At 35.7% G+C, this 23497-nt stretch overlaps 1 protein-coding gene across 42 annotated transcripts in view; it reads left to right on the top strand.

The window, feature by feature from the left end:
* Window positions 1-23497, top strand: part of MAP2 (microtubule associated protein 2) — a 281261-nt gene that overhangs the window by 212376 nt on the left and 45388 nt on the right. For 35 of the 42 annotated variants that reach the window (XM_019446158.2, XM_019446150.2, XM_019446161.2 and 32 more), the window contains 2 exons: window positions 15245-15358; window positions 17672-17749. In XM_019446158.2, coding sequence (XP_019301703.2) covers window positions 15245-15358; window positions 17672-17749 — 192 coding nt within the window. The remainder of the gene's footprint in view (window positions 1-15244; window positions 15359-17671; window positions 17750-23497) is intronic. The other 7 variants (XM_019446164.2, XM_019446174.2, XM_019446172.2 and 4 more) reach the window with 1 other exon arrangement.

Here is a 23497-nt window from a genome sequence, read left to right as displayed (position 1 = left end):
CTCTGATACCTTGAGAATATATTAATCATTGATCAACAATGTATTTTTTAAGTGTAACTTATATATAAATTAACTATATTGCTTGTATGTGTCTGAGAAAAATATCTGTCCCTGTATACCAAATAGCACCTCAAGGGCTGGCTCTGGTTTTGATGTTATTGTTGCTAAGCGGTTAGTAGACCAGGGAGTATCTCACGGTCATCGGTCATCGCTCCTCCTGTCCTTCCTCCCCTTGCGACTCTTTCTGCTTCAGGGTACCAAGCCTTTTCCTCTCATTCCCTCACCCTTCACTGCTCCTTAGCACATTACATAAAGCACGTGCCTTGACTGTCAGGGGAGTCTGGAAATTCATTTCAGGAGCAGATGAACAGAACAACTGGTGCTGCCTTGCAGATCTGATAGTGAAAGCATGATCTGACTTGGCATCGTGAGTCCTGAGGGGAAAAGGACACTGAGCCGCTTGCTGCCTGCTCACAGTGCGGCTCATCTCACAGAATGAGTCACCATTCGGCAACACTCATAGAAAATACAATTCAAAACCCAGCCAAACTGATGACATATGTCTTAGGCTCTCATTGCAACTTTTAATAAATATGCAAATGCTAGGTGGTTATTAGAACACAGAAATGAGAACAAAATGTCTGTTTCTACAACTTATTTCAAGAGTTCAAACCTTAAGACGTTAGGCAAAATGACTAATAACAGAGGAATCAAGATTCAGAGAAAAATCATCTTTAATAGTATGATTCAGCTTCAGCAGCCTGAAAGTTAGATTCAAGATTTTCTGTCCAAATTTTTTATTTGGAAAGACAGATCGAGACAGCGTTGGGATATGAGCATCTCTGATTCTTCCATAAGTGACTCCAGCATGAAGGGTCAACTCCCCTGAGTGAACTAACAACCTTCTCTTTTGCAAAACAAGTTACATTTGCCCAACTAATCGGTGGTTTTATTCATGTTCTGCATTGAAACCAGTGATGGCAAAATGTTTTGAAAAGTTGCATATCCCACAGGAGAGGTTCTCAGAGTCCACGGTCAAAGATCCAGAACTGATGTTGATTTTATTCTTTCCAAGGAATCTCTTCTTCTGAACACCTGCATGTAACATGTTCGTATCTTGCTAATAGCACTCATCATATGGATCATGTTACTGGGCTTCTTACCTGTTTTAATCTGCAGCCCTAGGTTGTTAGTGTTTCGAGGCAGAAGCTGTGCTTCATTCATCATTTCATGTCCCTTTCGGTACGTGATGCAATGATTGTTTCCTATAGTAAGTACTAATAAATATTTTTGAATTGATATAAAGAAGAGAAAGAGTTCATATCCATGCTAGGTTTTGAGATCAGGAATCTCATAAGCAAAACAGGGCTCCAAAAATTATTTCACAGTATGAGCAACGCACTTGAGAGAATGATTGTATTGAGAGAAATGCTGGATATAAAGAAGCAAAAGGAGAAACTGAGAGAGGAAGCTAGAATCAAAGTGAGGACTATCGAACTGTTGGCTGGAACAGAAAGGAATTAAGTAGGAACTCAGAAACACTGTAGTGAAAAGAAAGTCCAGAAAGGATATAGCGGAAGATGGCATGGTCTAAAAATAAGAGTGTAAGTTTGGAGTAAAGAAAATATACCTTTGACTTAATTAAGGTAGCAGTATGACACCTGATTAGAAATATTTTCTTGATGATAAAAATTAATGAACTGGAAAGAGTATGGAAACTCAGGGTAAATGACCTAAGAGACATCTATAGCAGCTAAGAAACACATGGACAGTGAATAAATTCTCATGCTCATTCCTGCAAAATTGAGCCCGATATAACAGTTGGCTCCACTTGAAAGGCACTGAAATATCCTGCAAACAGCTTTACAGTTCTTATCCCTGTTGATCCTCTGGTGTAACGTGTAAGGATCGCCTCACTGTTCTAGGTCAGGAGCTCATATTAGTTTCATTTCTGACAAATGGACAATCTGAATCTTAAAGCAAATGAATATTCTAAGTCATAGGTTTAATTATCCTTCTTTAAAGGAATATACCAGTTTCGTCTTGAAGAGATGAATCTTATTTTTGAAGGTCAGCCTGAATAAAAGTATCACCAATGTCCTTTTTCTCTCTACTTCATCTTTGAGTCTGGAAAATGATTTGCAAAGATAAGTTCTTCGGTAATAAACAGCATTTCTCTACTGAATAACAGGGATATTTATTTGTTAACTTTAGGAAAAATGTTTTGATTTCAATTGGATATGCTTCTCTAGTTTCATTATTTTAAAAAATGATAAGAGTTTTTTGTGACCCATTGTTTTTTCCTTTTTGGTATATTAAAATGAAAGATGCTCCCATTTGTGTTTTCTGATTCTAATCATTAAGTATTTTAGTATTTATAAGACTGTTTTTCTTCTCCATAAGAGAAAATCATCATCATCATTTACTATTGCTTTTATAAGCAGTTTTAAAAATGAAATTTTTAGATACTTTTTCTCCTTGTTGCATTTTGCATGTTGCTATCCTTTATCTTAAAGCCTATGTACATTTTCTCTTTCTTAAAAAAATTGTTTATTGTTTTTCCTCATGAGCTTAGAAACTAGAGATTTGTGCCTAAAGCATTGGAAAGATTGGAATAAATCTGCTTTACTCAAAGTTTTACCAGAACAAAAATGCTAACCTAGGGAAAACTGCTTTTTTTCCCCCCCAAAAAAAAAAAAAAAAAAAAAGCTTGACCTAGGTGACAAAGCATGGAAGATATTCCTCCAGATCAGTTCTCACCCAATTCTTAAAAGTCTTGATTTCAATCAGAAAACAAAGACTGAGTTTGAAGCAAATACAGATTCTACTCTCCTAAAAAGTCACATTTTAGGAGGGGAAGTTCATGTATTTGGGGTAATAATGATCCCTGTGATCCCTGTCCTCATGAAATATCTGCCATTCAGCCCATGAAAATTATAGTGCTTGAAATGCCCTGTGGACCACACTGAACTTAACACATGATCTGAATGAAGCATTAAAAATACTGCTCAAGATGGGGTGCCTGGGTGGCTCAGTCGGTTAAGCATCTGACTTCAACTCAGGTTATGATCTCATGGTTCATGGGTTCAAGCCCCACATAGGGCTCTGTACTGACAGCTCGGAGCCTGGAGCCCGCTTCAGAATCTGTGTTTCCCTGTTTCTCTGCCTCTCCCCCACTCACGTTTTCTCTCTCTCTCTCTCTCTCTCTCTCTCTCTCTCTTTCTCTCTCTCTTTCTCTCTCTCAAAAATAAATAAACATTAAAATAAATTTTTTTAAATACTCTCAAGAACTTGGATGTTTTGGTGACACAGATTTCCTTTCTAGTTGGATTTCATTGTTTAAGGAGGAGTAAATTGAAGCTACCCTCACTGATAATTTAATATCTTAGGACTGGATTCACCAGATGAGATTGAATTTGTTTTTTGTTTTTTTTTTTTTTTTTTTTTTTTAGTGTGAAAAATTATAAACTTCCCAAATTATGTTTAACTTTTTAAAGTAAATTTTTAAAATGATGAGCATTTCTTCAATTCTAATTGGAAATGCTTGAGTCTCCTGTGCCCCAAATAATGCTGAGTTTCACCTCTGCCTTATGCTCTGTGATGCAATTGGATATGAAAAAACTATATAAATACAAAGTGTTTTTCTTCACCTGGTCTGTAGAGAAGTGAAAATTACCACATATGCTTTTTAGAAAATATTTTGGAAAATCTATTTGATTAAAATATTGAGGTGGTTCTTTTATTTTGTCCTATAAAATTTTAAGTATGATGCTTTAATTCATATGGTTGCATTAAGACCATACTTCTCTTCCTATAGCTTTTGATCACCTTTTTCCTATCAGACCACGTTATTCATGCCTCTGCATTTCATGTTGCATGTCAGAATTAGCCAAAAAACAAAAAAAGAGCAGAAATAACAAAGTTCCCTGATTTCATGAAAGTTTTTCCTTTTATACCAAACTTTTCTTCAGGAAAACAAAACCCCAAAATAAGCCCAAATAAAACATTATTGAGGGGTAGAGGATATCTCTAAAAGTTGGGAAGAAAGTCTTGGTAAACTTTCAAGGGAAATAGAAATGAACCAGAAATGTTTTCAGGCTTTTTCTTAGAACCAGGAATTGGGCAACTGGTTTGTGATCTACCGTGTATGAAATAACAAAATTATAATTTCATTTTGAAAAAATAAAAGCTACAAGTCCTGATATGCAAATTTTTCTTATACCTCAGGAAGAAAATAATATACCTTTTCATATGTTTTTCATAGTAAATTGGATTTTACTGCCATGAAATGAAATGAAGGTTTATGAAATCTGATTTACCTTAGCATGAAGTAACCCCATCTATCCCTTACATGGGATTGTGGTTTTCATGCCAAATGAAACTCTCTGTTTTTAAACATAGTATAGCTTATAGTTACGGTAGCATCTGCCTACCTGGGACCTGCCCTAAGCAAAATTATGAAGAAAATAAAACTTACCTTGAACACCTTTGGCTTTGCTTCCTGAATCTCCATTTCTTCGTTTTCTTCAGATTGTCTGTACGCATCTGAAGCTGCCTCATATGGTCAGGATCCCCCCCTCAACCCCATGCAAATCCCTTGCTTGATGTCAGCCTACCCACCTAGATAACATCTGGTCCTTACTTTTTTTTTTTTTTTTTCAATTCTGCCACTCCATCAAAATCAATCTATTTTTCTCTTTCTGCTGGGCTTCTACAATAGAACAACCAGAACTGTTACCATAATCAGTTACAGCTTTATGCTTTCTAGATGTTGTTTACATTCTGATATAAAGCTTCAATGTCTTTGGCTGATTGAAGCACGATATAGATGGCACCCACAATTTGCAAGTATTTCTAGAAGTATACTTTGTAACAATGATACCAATACACAGAGAAGAGATAGAGATTGACATGGTAAATGACACTGAAGCAAAATCATCAATGTAAAATTTTATTTCAACAGATCTCTAAGAGGTATTTTCTAAAGTAGAATGTGTATGTTATTTGCAAATTTCTGAAGAAAACTTTGAAGTTACTATTACTTGTTCTTGTTTGTTATACATAATGAAACTTTTGAATCTGTGGATGGAGAGAAATTCATTTAATAACATTTTCTATGGGATGCATTAATCAATCCAGAATACAAAAGTAGTCATCTTTATTCTAGAATAATTTTTGTCATGAAGAAATTAAAAATTCTATTGAAGTCTTTCCTCTTTCCTATCATAATGTGACCAAATTACAAATATAACTTTGGACTGGACACTTATTTTCTTACTTAAAGGATCTTGCAAAGTCTCTTGATTTTGCTACTTAGAGGTCCTAGAAAAAAGTCTTTAGGGGCGCCTGGGTGGCTCAGTTGGTTAAGCGTCCGACTTCAGCTCAGGTCATGATCTCACAGACCGTGAGTTCGAGCCCCGCGGTGGGCTCTGGGCTGATGGCTCAGAGCCTGGAGCCTACTTCCGGTTCTGTGTCTCCATCTCTCTCTGCCCCTCCCCTGTTCATGCTCTGTCTCTCTCTGTCTCAAAAATAAATAAACTTTAAAAAAAAAATTAAAAAAAGAAAAAAGTCTTTATTACCAATTTTACTTGTTTGGAACTTTTCCAGAGAATGTGCCACACTTATCTTGTGTTGTGGCTGAGCTTTTATTTAACAAAAATTATTAATGAATAATAGAGGGATAGCTCAAAACTCTATCTTCTTATTTTTCTTTTTGTTTTATTTTCACGGCATTTTATTTTTCAGAATTTCATAATGTAATTAATTCTATTGTACCTTTGCCCACAGATTATTGAATTACAGTTCTCTGGTATATGTATATTCATTTATAATTTGAAATTTATAAAGAATTACCATATACACTTATTAGTGACTTGAAATCTGCCAAGTGGTTTTGGGGCTTGTGTAAAGAGAATATTTGTGGATGATATTTTATATAGCTATAATGGCAAAAATAAAACAGGCAGTTATAGAAGATGGAGAATCACTTACTTAAAACATTTATAGTTAATGAGAGACTTGATAAGAAGAAAGCACATAAGGTTGATGTATATGCTGCTATTTGCACATTCATTCTTGGAAACATGGTGGGACTGGAGGCTTAAGCAAACTATAAATGCATAAAAATCATGTTGGTCTCTCTATGTGCTGATTGTACCCTACAATGTGTTGTGAACAAAGTGGTTTTCCCATCACACAGTTCCTAAATTCCATATGCTTCTAGGTCACAAGGCCTCCAAAGGCCTTACATACAAAGCATGCAAGTTATACTATGATGGGGATGAGATAGAAGCAGTGAACAAAAGGTGATTTCTGCCATTTTATCATAACAAACACTTTCTCCTAGAAGAAATAACTAAGTTTATAGAAGTAACTAGTAAAAACTATTCCCGGTATATAGACAACTTACATTTCGAAAGTTTACTCCAATGACTTTTTTTGGAACCTGGAATACTTTTCCATTTTTCCATCATATCCTCTGTCTGAAGCATTCCTAGGTTTTGAAACTATAGGAACATAGGGGTACCTGGGTGGCTCAGTCAGTTGAGCGTCTGACTTTGGCTCAGGTCATGATCTCACGGTTTGTGACTTTGAGCCCCGTGTCGGGCTCTGTGCTGACAGCTCAGAGCCTGGAGCCTGCTTCAGATTCTGTGTCTCCCTCTCTCTGTGCCTTCCCCACTCACACTGTCTCTCTCTCGCGCGCACACTCTCAAAAATAAATAAACATTTAAAAAAAATTTGAAACTATAGGAACATTGATTCACCCAAATCCTAGCCTCACTCTAGGTGGTCAAAGTCTTTGAGGTACTCAAGTACAAGTGGAACTTTAAAAACATGGAGAGACTTTTATGTGTATGAGTGCTGGCACACACACACACACACACACACACACACACACTACTGCATTTCTACACAAACGTTTAAATTTTGTTTATCCCACAGTTACTCTAAGTGTGAATTTATTTAAGGTCTCTTAGTTTTATTGATATTTCATCTTCCCATTAATGTTATTAATGATGTCTCATTGGACTTAATGCAGAGATGTTATTAATGTTATTAATAACGTCTCAAGACTTAATTGACCTCAAATGCATTTCTCCTCCATAAACTAAATTGATCTTTGTTTTAATCAGTAAGTCTTTAGAAGAAATCTTTGGAAGAAAAGGCTGGTATGCAAAGACCTACAGCTGCAACATTGGCAAGGGTGACCCTTTGAGATCAGAGTCTGACTAAGGAAGGATATGCCAGTGCTGGCCTCTTTAATTAATGCTGAGGTGCCAAGGAAACAAACAAACAAAAACCAACAATCTGCTCTTTTAGTTTCCTTCTTCACCAGTTGATTGCAGGAAATAGTTTCAGAGGAACCATTTGCTCTCCAAATTAAGCAAGGAACTTTTCTTCTTTCCCTGTTTTTATGAATTTATCAAGGGTATTTGTCTAGCACAGTGCTTCCAACTACACAGTGCTTTCCTTGTTGACTAGCTTCCATCAGCAGCAGCAATTAGCACCCGTTTCCTAGGCAACCATTCTGTACCCTACTGAGAAAAACCTTTCCTTGTCAGGAGCATTCTGTCTAAAATTGTTTTGTTTTCCTTCTTTCACAAGTGTACGGTAGGCTTACTTGTCATTTCTTTTAACACGGCATTATTATGTCCATTATTCTTAAAAGCAGAAACATTTACTGGCTTTTATATTCCATATGGTTGAATTTATTGTTAGTGTCTCTTACTTCTCCCTTAACAACCTGAAAGAAATCAACAAAAATATGTTCTCAAGCATATGCCAACTTGTTTTGGATTTTTTGTCCACAGTCTAATTGGTGAGCCTTTGCTTGTTCAAGTAATCACAGCTGGTCCTGATGAAAACTCAAAGAGTACACGTTCAAAATCAAACTTCTGTGTCTACCAACAATGTCGTGTTGCTCAGAGGCAAGTTGAAGTTTCCAGGACCACTGAGAAAGTTTTAACTCCATTGCTTTTGTTATGAATCAGCCAAGCAATATCAATAGATTACCATAACAAAATAACTAAACTAGAAATATGTGCCAAAAAACAGGGCCTTGGGACTGTGTTAAAAATTTGACGTGATAAAATACCAGAGGAACATAGCAACGGTATAGCATGAATCAGCACTTGGAATAAGCCAGAAGGTTATAACAGCTATACATGCTGAATAGTATTGCATACTACTGAATAATACTATAGGTAGAGTAAAATCTAGTTTATCATTTTAGTTTAATGGCAGGCACCTGACATATTGTGTGTTAGGCAGTGGTTCAGCATTTAGGCGAGGAGGTACTCATGGGGGAAAATGACAGAATTATCTCTGTATGTGGCAAGAACTTTCATATCTTTATATCTTGTCAGTCAAATGATGATTATAGACTTCGATGACCGCAAGACAGCAAGAGTGATTAAACCAGTGATACAGAATTTAAATGAGCAACTGATCTATATATCATTGCATTTAATTGCCACAACACACTAAAAGGTGAACACCAGTTTAATTCCCACTTTACAGATGGGGAATCTGAAGGTTAGACAGATTGTCACTCACTTGCAGCTAGTAAGAGATAGAGGCAGAATTTTCTGACACCACAATCTACTACTCTAAAATATTTGAACTACACCAATATAATTCAAAGTGTTGTCTAAATGGGACCGTAAGTTACCTTTATCCATTATTTTGCCAGTTTTCCCATCGAGAAAATGTATTATTGTGTGGATTCAATATGTTGATGAGAAATAAAAGTGCCTGGGGTAGCAACTTATAAATTTGTATCACAATATGATGTTTATTCATTATTTAGGTGAAATATGAGTAGCTTAGCATGATATCTTTTGAGGATTATCAGGTAGGTTTCTGTAGATGCAAAGCATGTCTTAATTAGTGTCTTATCCCTATTTACCTCCTATATGTATTTCCACCAGTTTATTTCCCCAGTACCAACAAAAAATATTCTTTCTTTCCAGAATTCATTTTATCTACCAAGGGCTTCCTTGATAGTGTTTTTTGAATACTGGCCCCATCTCCATTGCCCAGAATAAGTTTTTAGGACAGACGTCACTTTTTACTTACAGGTGTTTATCTATATAGTGATGATCTGTTATCACCCATGGCTCTGTCACCTGGGTTGTATCTTTAAATCCCTTATTTTGTATCAGCCTATCATTTTAATAGACAAATGTGTTTTAAATAAGTTGATTTTAATGTTTTCCTTCAAACTGATTTAGGGTCGCATTACTTACCAAATTAGATCCCAGTTGTCATTCATTTTATTTAGATATGATATGATTTAGAACCATGTCATGAAATATTTTTGTAATACTTACAGAAACTGTCTCACTAACTGTAATGACACTATTGAAAAATAATAATATTCAAATACTGGTTCTCACTTCAATGCAAAAACTACCATTAGTTAGTTACATTGAGAACCTGACATTAACAAGAGTGAAAATAAAATACAAATTATATACACTCCTTAACTAAGGCAATTTTTAACATAAACTAAAAAATATCCACTACCAGAAAACTTTAGATGTTCAAAAGAAAGATAACTGAGTTCTTAATAATTTCTGCTTATGCTAAGAAGTATAACGTTTTCAGCTGTGAAGATCAATGTTACCTTTCAGTTATGTATAATAATTTCGCAGTTTATGTGTAATCTAGATTCATCTTTAATTTTATGAACAACTAAGTCCTATTTATAGTTTTATACATATAATGTGTCAAAGAAAAAATAACCAAAAAATAGAGTAGAAAGTAGGATAGGGAATAAAGAAGTAGAAAAAATAAACAATGAAAAATTAAAATGTAGCTCTTACCTGAAAAAAGATTTTTTCATGTTGCTAATAGTTCTCAGGAGAAGACAGGGGTTATCAGGCCTCTTGGAGTGCTGTCCAGAAGATGGTCCTAAATTGGGACGCTAGCAGAAATCTAGAGCAGGTCATAGCCCAGGACCTCTGCAGCCAGGAAAATGGCTATGAAGCCAGAAAATAAATAACCAAAGTTTTTACTTCCCTCTAGCTTTGTCTAGGAAAGTCAAAGCAAAACCAAAAAACACTGTCCCTGAAATCAACATAGATGATTGCAGATTAACTCTATTATCTGATGTTCATAATAGTAATAGGCTAGTTGGTCTGGACCTTTAGTTGCTCTTCCTTTGAAGCAGAAATACCAGAAGACCCAGAAGAATGTATGACTGGGGGAAATAAAGACAACTTGGTGAAGAACTCCTTGGAAGTCTCAAGTTCCTTGATGTTCCAGGCCTGTTCTATAATTATGCAATTGAGTCTGCACAGCAACTTGTGAGACAAGTGCTATTAGTATTTCCATTTCATGGATGAGGGATTGAAACCCAATTAGTCCGAGTAAATTTCATATTTTTTAAAAATTTTTTTTAACGTTTTATTTATTTTTGAGACAGAGAGAGACAGAGCATGAACGGGGGAGGGGCAGAGAGAGAGGGAGACACAGAATCGGAAGCAGACTCCAGGCTCTGAGCCATCAGCCCAGAGCCCAATGAGGGGCTCGAACTCACGGACGGCGAGATCGTGACCTGAGCTGAAGTTGGACGCCCAACCGACTGAGCCACCCAGGCGCCCCTTAATTTTTTTATTGTGTTTTTTTTTTTTTTTAAGAGAGAGAGAAAATGTGATGTGGGTAGGGGCAGAGAGAGACAGAGACACAGAATCTGAAGCAGGCTCCAGGCTCCAAGCTGTCGGCACAGAGCCTGATGCGGGGCTTGATCTCATGAACCACAAGATCATGACCTGAGCTGAAGTTGGACACTTAACCGACTGACCCACCCAGGCACTCCATTCCAAGTAAATTTCTTAGTATGAAATAACTAGAAAGTAGCAATGCTAGAGTTTGTGCCCACATTTCTCAGAATTAAAGTCCATGTGACTTCCTTTAATCTACAATATAAAAGGGAATGATCTCCCAGATAGAAAGATTTGTTGGATAGATGGATGGTTTGATGGATGGATAAGTGGATAGAGTCATTTAATAGATATTTGTAGAATGAATGAGTAAATTATATATAGATATAGATTATAGATATAGATAGCTATATAGATACATCATACACACATCATAACTCTTATATTTTTATCTTTGTAGGTCTGATTTTGTGACTCTCTTCCTTTGTCTTCTGTGTTTGTTTGGCATGTTTACCGTTAATTTTCTCTGAACTTTCCTCAAACCTTGAGTGAATTTTCTCCTGTCCCAGGAGCCAGGCTTTAAGGGTAAAACTTACCCAGAGATCTGCTGATTAGGTTTCTGTTGGGAAAAGGCCATCTGTCCTTGGGGGGAGGAAGCTACCACCCTGCACTGACAGCAGCCTTTGCTTAGAGGAAGATTTTAAAGTGACTGGACCAATTGAAACCCTCAGGATAATCCTATGCTCATGTTTTATTGCACTGGGAAAATAATATGAGACAATGTGATATTTCCTGTTTGAAAAGTTTTAGCAATATTACGCTTTCAAAAAAAATGAAGATAATATGTCATTATCTTGGCTCCCACACAGCCTGTTTGCTTATTCTAAAATAGCATTTCTTAAAGTCAGTTAAGTTCTTTTAAGGAAAAATAGATAATTAATTCTCCCATGACTGAGTTAAATTATTTTCTTACACATTTTGCTTAAGTATATACAAATGTAAAATTACCTTATTCATAAGCTCTTATTCAACTGTGAAACTCAAACACATTTATAAATCAATTTTATCTGAAACAACAAAGCCAACAAAATTCAAATGTTCCACTACTTATTATGTAAAATAAACTATTGCTTTACTGAAACTAAACTATTGCTCACAAGAAATGGGGTAATGGGTGATAACAGTGCATTTTTATTTAGGTTGGACATGTCCACACTAACTGGAGAAAAGTAATGATCCTATTTTTCCTTTCCTTGTCTCTAGAATATTTTGAAAGTCTGTTGTGTAGTGTACCATGATGTTATTTGGCCTACGTCTTCTGTGAATGCATTTTTTATTGTAGAGTGTTCACTCACCCCTGTTCTCTTCTCATTAGCCCACAACAGGTAAACTAATTGTCTATGGTGTCACAATTATTCTAAATGCAATTCCAAACAAAAAGACAAATAATGTGGCATTGCTCAGTTATAATTTGTTCACACAAACCAATAGATACTTTTTATTATTTTTACTGGATTATTTTTCCAAATTAAGAAATTTTATTCATGTTAAGTGTTTGCAGACTCTAGAAAATTCATCAGTAGTTACACAAGAATCTGGAACGCTCATTTAAGAAATACTGTTTTGAAATACATCAAAACTTAAACAAGAACTCAGTAAATAATTAATTTGGGGAGGTTTAAGTTAGTAAATATAATAACGAGCATGGATTATTTCTAAGCTTGTGTAAATAGCATGAACAAAACCTTTCATGTTAACTTTTCATACTTTCAAAAAACTTTGTTAGGCATCCAGTCTGAGTAAACATCAATGAGAGGAGCTTCAAGTACCGCAACAGTGATAAAGAGAAAGTCCTTGACTTGGGAAACTCTACAAAGCAAGGGAGATAAGGCATGTGTACCAGCACAATTCCATGCAAGATGTACTAAGTGCCATAGGAGATACTATACTTGGTGTAAATGCCACCAGGGTAATGCAGGAATGATCCATAAGATACACGGGTTTCATATATGTCCCAGTTTCCTCTGTGTTTGCTCCACCTCTCCATTACACTGAATTTCCTATGAAACACTGAGGTTCTAGAAGAACTGAAAATCATTTTATTGATTTTAACTGTCTGAATTTTATTGAAAATGATTATATGGAAGTGAGGTAAGTTATCTATTACACTATTCAACTTTATCTACAAGATATATAGGTAGGCAGGTAGATGGCTGATAGAGAGGACAGATAGATGGATACATACATACATACATACATACATAGATGGGCGGATACGTAGTTATTGCTCACTTGTGGTCAATTACTTGTTTCATAGTCTCAGAATACATTCAGGAATAGCAGTTTTGTACTTTAGGTAGAGGAGCAGGTCTGAGAGTGAATGTTACTTTAGTTCATACCTTTAGAAGAATTTATGTATTTCCACTGGGCATTCTCACATGACTGTTAGGGAAGTTTATGGTTATTTTCTCATTATTCCTTCTGCTGTTTTTCTGCTTGAGACAAAGAACAGCCTAATAGTCAGGGAATCTGGGTTCTAATTTCAGTTTGCCTCCACTGACTGTGTGAACTTGAGCAAATCTCATAACCATGCCTAGCCTATATTTCCTCATCTACAAAATGAGAGAATATAGATCCAATCTACTCTTCAAGCCCTTTTAGCTCTACAGCTGTGGTGCTGTGAATTAAATTGCATAGGATAAAACCACCTTACAAGAATGAGCTGTATCTTATTAGTTTGAAATCATAATTATTCTTTACATTTTTTGCAATATTAAGAGAAGATCCTTCTTAGTTTAAGCTAAATTGAGAGTATAAAATGTGTCGTGTAAAAAAAATCTTTTATGAAGAATACTGAGTACATAAATATTTGAGACAAATTTGCTGGAGCCTTGTTTAGAAATTAAAACTTTTTCAGAAATAATTTTAAGTAGTCTGTCAGTACTTGCTCTTTGAATACTTAAAGTTTGAATGAGGTCTCCAGCTTCCTAAAATTATATTTCAAGAATAAAAGAAATATTACATCACATTTAGTTTAGTTATAGTACCTGAAGCATTTTACAAGATCCCAATTATTTGAAAGTTGGTTTTCTAAGTATGATATTTATAGTGAGAATGTCTAATTCTCTGGCCTGTTAGTCGTCTATTTCCTCATCTGAAACATAGAAGTAACAATAGTAAATCATTCATTGAAATAATGAGGGCAAACACTTTAGCAGAGTGCTTGGCACATAGCACCGTATTTTTAAAAAGCTGCTTCTATTCCTGTGACTGCTACCCGGTCTAGATAAGAGTGTTTCTACAGTACATCAAGACTGTATGTAGGCTATAGTGTCAAGTGGCTATTTAAAAATCAGGAAGTTAGATATATGATGGCAAATATACTTAATAAGGTGATCTAGCTTTTAAAATTCAGATAAATCCTATGCAAGTGGATTGCTCACCCCAGAAGCTGGGTTTCAAGCACTATTCTCTGTCATCCTGGGTGGGGTAAGGAAGGCTTTCCAGAGAAGGCTAAATCTAAATGAACCAGGAAAAAATAGGATTCCCACTGCCCTCTATCAACCTGCTTGTAAATGTGCAAATTCTGATCATAGAAAAGTCAAAGTAAGGATTTATTCTGAAAGCTAACATAAGAGAACAAATCCCACTGCCCCACCCTCCTTGTGTAGTACAACTTGTTTCTGTAAGGGCGGTACATGGGATTATTTGCTACTTCTTTCATTTTTAGTTGATGATATACAGAACATTGTTTCTTGAATATTTATCTGACTTGGTTATATAAAATTAGCACTGGGATATGCTCCAGGAGGCCCCACTTCAGCCCAAAAACTAGTTATCTGGCGTCTCACAAACCGATTATTTTAATGACGAACCCCCCCTTAACCCCATCTTGTTCAATGAAACTATTGTCCTGACGAGGTGAGTATATATCATATGGCCTTAAAAATCTTTAAAACTTCTGCTGTCTCAAAAAGTAGTAGCTCTTTAGAAAGAGACCATCTGATATATCATTTCCATGTGTTTCATTCAAATTTTATCCTCCCAGGATTTTCTTAATCAGTATTGTTTACACTGATCCTGAATAATGCTGTTTGATCACAAATTCACATTTTGAGGCCTCATTTTTAGGTTTTAAATCATGGTATTTCGGCAAATCAGCATAGAAACTATTGTAAAGAAAGTTTTCTGGAAAACCACAAAACATACTAAGTCCAAGATGAATCTTCTCTTCTCTGAATTTGTGTTACTTGGTACAAAAACTTTGTTTCTGTTTGCATGAACAGCTTTTAAAAACAAATTGCCATCCAAATTAATTATTTTTTTTTATTCTGTGTTCATTTTGCATAGCTCCCAGAATGCCAAACCCTTTTTTTCTCTTTATTCTTTTTTCTTTTTCTGATTACAATATATGTATTTGTGTTTTATCTACAATTTAATAAATTCTATCGTACTTATTTGGGGGGGGGGATAGAAAATAAAATCTTAATCAGCCATATTGTTTCCTTACGCTTCCTCTTTGCTGCCTGTTTTGGACGTCTCATTACTTTCTTTTCTTTTGTTACTGTGTATTACAGAGGAGGTGTCTGCAAGGATCGTTCAAGTAGTCACGGCTGAGGCTGTAGCAGTCCTGAAAGGTGAACAAGAGAAAGAAGCTGAACATAAAGTCCAGCCTGCAGCTCTGCCTTTAGGTAAATGGGAAAGAACCCTCGGTCAGGGGCTATGCCTGCTGTGCCCTGATCACAGGACCAAGTCTTCATGTTCAAAGGAAGGCCCTACTTCATACTTCATCCTTACATATAACGTTCATCAAACACCTCTGTTGGGAGGCGCTGGCACCTGTTTTCACTTTCTTCCCAGGCTCATTTGTGGTATTTGGACAGTCTTTAGGGTAATAAGCTTATAGTTAGACTTTGCCCCTAAATCGTTTTTAAATTTTCATTTCTAGACCACTGGAGATACTTACTATAAAAATAAAGCCAATGCATATTGATGTCACGACACCCACTTGTATAGAAAATGTGTTAAAACTTTAATTAGAAATGATTATTTCCCTTTATGGATTTTGGCGAATGATTGTCTAGTCTTATTTCAGTCTCCCTGAACCAGCTATAGAAAACCTATAGTCAGGGCTTTGTTAGAATCATGAGTGACTTTGTATCCCAGTATGGTCTTCACTTGGTTCATCTAAGGGCACTAGATAGCATTGCTCTCTCCCTTGGTCACAAGTCAGATGCTCTCTAGAGCCAAACAAGTAATGTAATGGTGTTTGCCAAAGAAAACACTCTCAGCCAAAGGCTTGCTGACTCTTCTCTAAATAGATGGCAGATAGATAGATAGATAGATAGATACATGGTAGATAGGTAGATAGATAGATAGATAGATAGATAGATAGATAGATAGATAGATAGAAGAGAGATAGGTAAATGATAGATACATGGTAGATAGGTAGATAGATAGATAGATGTAGGTGTATATACATGCAAAGACACAAAAAAGAAAACTCTTAGGTTCAACATATGTCTATTTCACAGGTACATATAACTAATCCACAGAAAAGTATAATTTTAAAGCCTAAAAAAATAGTACATATCCAACGCATGTCTCATGTACCCTTAATATTTGATTTTCTGGTCAGTACCCCTTTAAGCAATTTGAGCAACTCAAAAAATTAAGCAATTAAAATTCTGCTCTCCCAGAATAATCAATACTCATTATTTGTAGTAGAATGTTCTTTGATTATAAAGGTTTATTTTTCTCTTAAAACAGGAGGGAAAGTATATTATTCAAAGCATTGACCTTCTGCTTGTGGTTCACTTCTATTCCTTAAATAGAAGACCCCCACCCATTTTTTTAAAATTTGAAACTTGAGGGGAGCCTGGGTGGCTGAGTCGGTTAAGTGTCCAACTTCAGCTCAGGTCATGATCTCACGGTTCATGACTCCGAGCCCTGCGTCGGACTCTGTGCTGACAGCTTGGAGCCTGGAGCCTGCTTCAGATTCTGTGTCTCCCTGTCTCTCCGCCCCGCCCCTACTTGCGCTCTGTCTCAAACAAACATTTAAAAATTAATTAATTAATTAATTAAAATAAAAATCGAAACCTGAAAATGTGTTATATAGAAACCTATGGGTCAAGGGGTTAAGAAGTCGCCTGTGACCCCAAAGCTCCAACTAGTAACTGATTTAGGAGAAGGGAAAACAGATGTTCTTTAAAATAGGTTTTCCTCTGGCCTTGATGATAAACATTTCCTTTCGCAATTTCTCACCTTCATAGGAGTAGTCATAAAGAAGGCAAGAGTCTTGAAAAGAAGTAGAGTTAACTGTGGTGTTAACATCTTTTAGAACCTTTCTCTTTGGCTCTCTATGTATAATGCCCAGGCCAGAAGATTACTCAGCTCCCACTAGTGCATGGTTTCCGTCTGAAGGTTGCCTCAGGCTCTGATAGCTTCATTTTTTCTTTTCTGAGAATACATAACAGAAGATGCATTTTGACATTAGACTCAGTGGACAAAATGTTGTTTAAAAAAAATACATCACCTATAATACTGTGAATGACGAAGGTTACATATGTTTCCAGATCAAAAATTTAAACAATATAAAGTTCTAATTTTTTTTTCAGTCAGCCAAGCTAAATCCAAACTACAGTGCTTGCCTGTGCATTTGAATACAGTAGATTAGGGCCAGAATAAAATATTATATTAATCAAACAAGCAGACACAAATTAATGGGATTAATGATAGAACTTTAGCAGGCATCAGTAATCCATTCTTTAGAGGGAAGACAAAATGAATTTTTTAAAATATTAAATGCTTTTCTTTCTTTTTAGGTTCTTTAAAATATGTGAATCAGGTAATGGGACAAAAAAAATAAGTCAAGCGCAACTTACTGTTGAATCTTTTCCTAAATTTCGTGGAGTGGCCTTTTTAGAGATGGCAGAGCTGTTACCCATCTACTGACCTAGCAGGATTAATTGCTGTATCTCGTTTTTCCACTGTTTGCTCTTTAGCAGCTGAAGAGACACCTAATCTGCCTCCTTCTCCACCTCCGTCACCAGCCTCAGAACAGACTGTCACAGTGGAGGAAGGTAAGGCCTATTGGACTTTTTGAGGTTTGTCTTCTGGTAAAGTGTAAATGGACATCAATCCATAAGCAGTGGACTTCAGTATAGGTTAGTACATGACCCAGCTGAGAGCTGTCTGTTTCAAACAGTCAAGAAGAAACAAAGACTCTACATAAATGTATAATCATTTATCTATACAAAATCAGAAGTAGAGGAATATGGTAAATAAAAAAAGGAAAAATCACCTTGATGCAGGAGAAGGTAACTCTGTTTAAATTGCTCAAATAGGTACAGAGAACCAGTTCACTTAATTAATGTAAATGTTTTGACAGAGAAGATACAATCCTATCTTATAAGTGACTGAACAAAAATAAATTTATTGGTGAAATTATAAGGAAGTGTTGTCTGAAATTGTCTCTGTTTTGCTCACTATTGTGCTGCCAAGGCCTTCCCTAGGGCCTGGCCCATAGCAAACTCTCAATAAATATTAATGAATAAATGAAGAAGTCAATGAATGAATTTGATATTGAGAGCAGTGAACTGGAAGCTGAGATCATGGTTTCTTTCCTGCTGAGACCTGTTATTGTCTATGAATATATTTATGCTTTTATTCAACATAAAATGCTATGTCAGCTTTTCAGTTCCAATAAAACAGAGGGATGCCTTTGAAGAATATTCATTCAGAATCTGAGCTGAGAGGCACTACTGAAAAGCAAACTATTATTGGTTTTCTGACTTAGATCAGTTAACTTTTGTGTATTGTTTGAGTTACAGGCAAAGACAGAGAAGAGCGATAGCTAAAGTTTTGTTTCAATATAATTTAGTTTTCATATAGCAAAATCAGAATTTTAAAGCTATTTCATTTTATTCACTTACTGTTTTATTTATTTTCCTTTTGTTGTCCCTTTTAGCAATTATTTTACTGGGTTAAAAATTGAACAATGTCACAAAAGAGTCATTTTTTTTTTATAATTTATAGTTAGGTTCATTTAAAATATTCTTTGAGTTCCTCAAAACAGATTTTCCGAGTTACAGTACTGTAAACTATCAATAAACATAATTTATTTATCATCACAGATTTATAAACCTAAACTTCTTTTAATGAGGTTTTTCTTTCTTAAATTGAGGCATTTTTCTAATTTACTGCCTGAAATAGCATTAACTGAGCTAAATTATTCTAAAGAATAAAAGAAAATTTGTGGACTATAATTAGTGGATATAATCAGGATTATTAGTCAATTTCCTGAAAATGTGATTTGATCTCTTCCTTTATAGATTTGAAAGATTTTTTTGTCCTTATTTTCATCCATTCATTGACACATATTTGCGGAGCACCTACAGTGTTCCCAGCACTCTTTAAATTCTAAGTATACACTAGTGGGCAAAACAGACATGACCCCTGCTTGTAAGGAGCACAGAGTCTGGTGGAGAACAGCAATCCAATAAATAAGCTTACAAATAATTTCAAGTTGGATTAGCACTAGGAAGGAAAAGAATAGAGCTTTAAGATAGAACAAGGGAAATCTTGTTTTATTGGATGATGAGAAGACAGTTAAGGAGCTGAGCTCAAAAGCATGAGGAAGAGTTGGTCAAGCAAAGATGCAGGGAAAAGGGCATTTGGGGTGGAGAGACCAGGACATGCAGCGGAACTCAGGTGGACAGGAACATGAAGTGTTCTAGCAACTAAAGACTTTGCATGGCTACTGGGTAGTGAGAAAGGGGTTGAGTAGTGAAGGAGTTTAAGAGTCAGCGGTAGCCAACTTGGTTCATGAGCCTGGATTTCACTGGGGATGCACTGGAGAACTTTCCATGACAGCTGTACTTCCCTCAGGCCATTGAAAATGTTTCTGAGCCTCTACTTAAAGCCTTTCAAGTATCAGAGAATCTTCTTAACTCAAGATGGTCACTTGGGTATGATGTTCACTCCAAAATCGGCTGGAAAGCTAGTAATTTACTCTTCTTATTCTTATATGGGAGTTGGAGCGGAAAGGGTAGTAGGATCCGTCTATCTGCCTGGGAATTCACCCAATCTGCTTTCTGATTGGTGTGCATATAATGAAAATATAAATAAGCCATAGAATCGTTTTCATATTTTGATACACTTTCCAGAGTAACTATTTCCTTATATTTCGAGATTGCTTTCCCCAAGTTGTTTTGAATATATTTGGGGAAATTTTCAACTTACGTCCTATTGAAGATGATCCAAGATATTTTATCTTTAACATTTTTCAAACCAAACTTGTATTTTTATTGAATTATTACTTTTTATTTTTTTTGAAAGAAAGCATTAAACTATATGAATGTCTAATGATTTGCTTTTCAAAGGATAACCATTTTTTACTTATATGAAAAATATATATGTCCTTTATAAACTCTACCTCATTAATTTAAAAGATCAAGTAATATTCTTATATATGTGAAAGATATGGGTCTAGGTAATTCTACTAGCCCTGTCTGATTTTAGGCCACCCTGAAAGCATGTATAATTTTTTTTTAGGTTTTGTTTATCAGAAAATAAATAGTGAAAAGTTACAAGACAGGATTCAACTCTTCAGTTTTTCAAACCAATTGGTTTGCAAAGACCTGGGAAAAATTCTATTAATGTATAGCTCATAGCAGGTTGGGTGGAAAAGGAGTATGTGGGTTTTTCATCTGCAAGATTTTTTTTTTACCTACCTCAACACACCCTCAAGGAAACTTTAATCTAAAGGCATGTGACTGCCAATTCATTTATACAAATGTAAGAGAGCTCTTAGATTAAATTGAGTAATTCAATGTTTTTGAGGATGTGATTATTTTTATGTTATCAAAAATTTTTAAATCTGTTCTTTCCCAAAGGGGAAGCATGAACACTTCCACCAAAAATAATTTAAGATGTTAATTACTGTAAGTTATGAATATTCATTTATTATAATTGATGTAATAATAATTCTCAGAATGTGTGCTTATTTGGGGAAACAAAGGGATTTTGATGGCAAAAATAAATCAGTAGCACACTTAAAAGGAAACTCAGGTACAGTGAATCAATTAATACTGCACTAGTTGTCATGTTTTCAGATTAATCTCCTTTTTCTTTTTGGCCTAACCATAATAGTTGTCATTTGGACTGAACTGTTAGAATTTGGAAGCCTGTGCAAGAACAATGGAACCATCTGAAAATAGAACCAGGAAACTTTCTGCCCTCTTAGGTTTGCTCCAGAATCCTAGGGTGGTGTTTTCCTGTGTCAGTGATGTTGTAAGGTTATCGTTGCTAATCTGAAAGTATTTTTCCTTCCAACTCACTCTGGGCAGCAAAAGCTTGCAGAATGGAAAGGGCTTAGAGATAGTGGAGAACAATGTAAGTAGAGCCAATTGCCCCCAGGTGGTGGGACAGAAGCTGCGATGCCAGGACAGGCAAAATCACGAAGTCACTGATACCCCAAGAGACTCCGTGTCTATTACAAAGTGACTACTCATTTGTACCAAAGGGTACAGACAGACCAAGGCTGGGTTTTATGTGGCAAATCTTACTTTAACTCAATATAGAGTTTCCAATGCTTTAAAAAAAAATTGTACAAAAACAAATCAGGGAGATGTACTCCTCCACTGAAATCAGGTAAGCTTCATTTCTGAATATTATCATTATGCAACAGAACTATGTAAAAGTCCAAGATTCATCAGGTAACCATATCCTTTGAAATATCACATTATCAAATGAAATAGAATATTTCATGGTGAAAGCAGAGTCCCTCTCCCAAAACAGGTGTACTTTTAGCAAAAGGAAACATTCAATCCTGACCATAAACGACAAAACTAACTTATGAAATGAATTTACTTTTTATAAATCTCTCAACTCTGGCTTTGGTGTATCAAATGAATGGAAAGCACAGGTACATGACAAGTTGAGTATATCGAAGACAAAGATGCTAACATACATGGAGTCCAGCATCACACTTGGCATTTTCTCAGATATCTCCTCATTTAATCCTCCCAGCAGCCCACAGAGATAGATATATTCACTTCCACTTTTTGCCCCTGGATGTCATGGCTAGTAATTCAGGATTGCAATCCAAATCTCAGTCCCTGCAGTCATAGCCCACTGTGTCCCTAAAGCCATTCTTATCTTGGTTCTTAATGTAGGGCTAAGAAATGGAAGTGATCTTCCAATGAGGGTTTTTTTTGTTTAAGCTCCTGGACCAATTTCCTTTTTTTTTTTTTTTTTTTTTTTTTTTGAAACCATACCAAAATAAATAATTCATTTACTTATAATTAGTATGTATCCCACCTCCACTGGGTGTGAACCAAGAACACCTGCCATTCACGATTCCGTAGCAAATAAGATCTATTTCTTTTATCATTATTGTTGGAACCAAGCACACTGGTTGGTCTTAGCTAGCCATGGTCCTCTTAGTATAACTTCCCTAGCACATCTCTGCAACTTGTAGACGGACTTGAGGCTCATAGGTCCTAAACAGAGACTTGGAGCACCTACAGCTAATAGTACCAAGACTGGACTTTGCCAGACATTCATTCTTTTTGGAGTTGCCTGGCCATACAGATACTACAGAGAAACTCCTTTTCACTGCAGTCCTTAAAGTTTTTTGCTGTTTTTGTTGTTATCTGTTTAGAGTCAAAGTTTTCAGAATAGAAAATACTGTTTCTTTGAAATGTTACAGATCTGAAGCAAGACTCTGTACTGTTTTCACATTTTGGCACTTTCGAAAACAAGCAATGGCAACAAGAAAGAGGAGATCAAAATCTTCAAAAGGCTAATGCATTCAAGGAGTATTGCCTTTAAACTACCAGCTCTCAGCTTTAAATTCTTTCATTTTACATTATAGTTAACCCCTACTCCCCAGAAAATGTTGAAAAGCAGAGAGACAAATATGCCATTTTCACTTATTGTTAGTCCATGCAATCTATTGAGCATATTGGAAGTTTTAGAAGTAACTTGCGTACATGAGGTGTTTAGAGCCTTAAGGAGTCCTGGAGGAAATATGAATGGCTAGGACATGTGACAAGCCCGGGGCTTATGATTCAGCCAGTGTTGTAGGCCAATTATCTCAGTCAATTATCTGCTCAGCTGAGAAATCGTGCCGAGTTGAACTAAGAATATCAAATGTAATTTTAGTCTTCTGCTACCCCCTGATATAATAAGCATCATGGCTGAGAAAGTTCTGAGCACCCAGCCCCAAAAAATATAACATGGAACAATCAGTAAATAATGGGCTCAAAAGATTAAAAGCATTCCCTCTATAAATGTTATTTTAGTATCCTTATGATTTCAGATTTATTTCCAGTTGGCAGGACTTTGTTGCTGAAAATTAGTTATTGCCCTAAAAATACAGTGCATTTTCAAATAAATGCTCTAATCCATCTGCTTAAGTTTTGATAGAAATAAAAATTATACAGAGAGATACACAGACTTTCAGTAAATCTTAATCATTCTTATTATTGAAAGTTATGAAATTTAAAACTTATTTCTCTCTATAAGTAAACAAATAGTGATTAGCAAGTTCAGTAACCTGGCATGTAGGCCTGAGATGTAGTGTGTATACCACATCAGAAGCCGAATATTGTTTGCTGTCATCATCCTTAAAGCTCACGAAATATACCAGAATCCAAGTGCGAGCAGACTAACCTACACTTGTGTTTTTAAGGACATATATTTAAATAAGGCTGATTTCTAAGCCAAGACACTGGAAAGGATAGAAGTGAGAGCAGTTCTTTTAGCATTTCAATGAGAAACATGCAATGAGGGTTTAAAATATAAAGACAGCCAAGAGCCAGAGG

This window comes from Panthera pardus, unplaced genomic scaffold (assembly GCF_024362965.1).
Source record: "Panthera pardus isolate Hobbes unplaced genomic scaffold, ASM2436296v1 HiC_scaffold_10, whole genome shotgun sequence".
NCBI lineage: Eukaryota > Metazoa > Chordata > Mammalia > Carnivora > Felidae > Panthera > Panthera pardus.
Note: the sequence above shows the minus strand (reverse complement) of the source record. Positions and strands in the feature narration are given on the sequence as shown.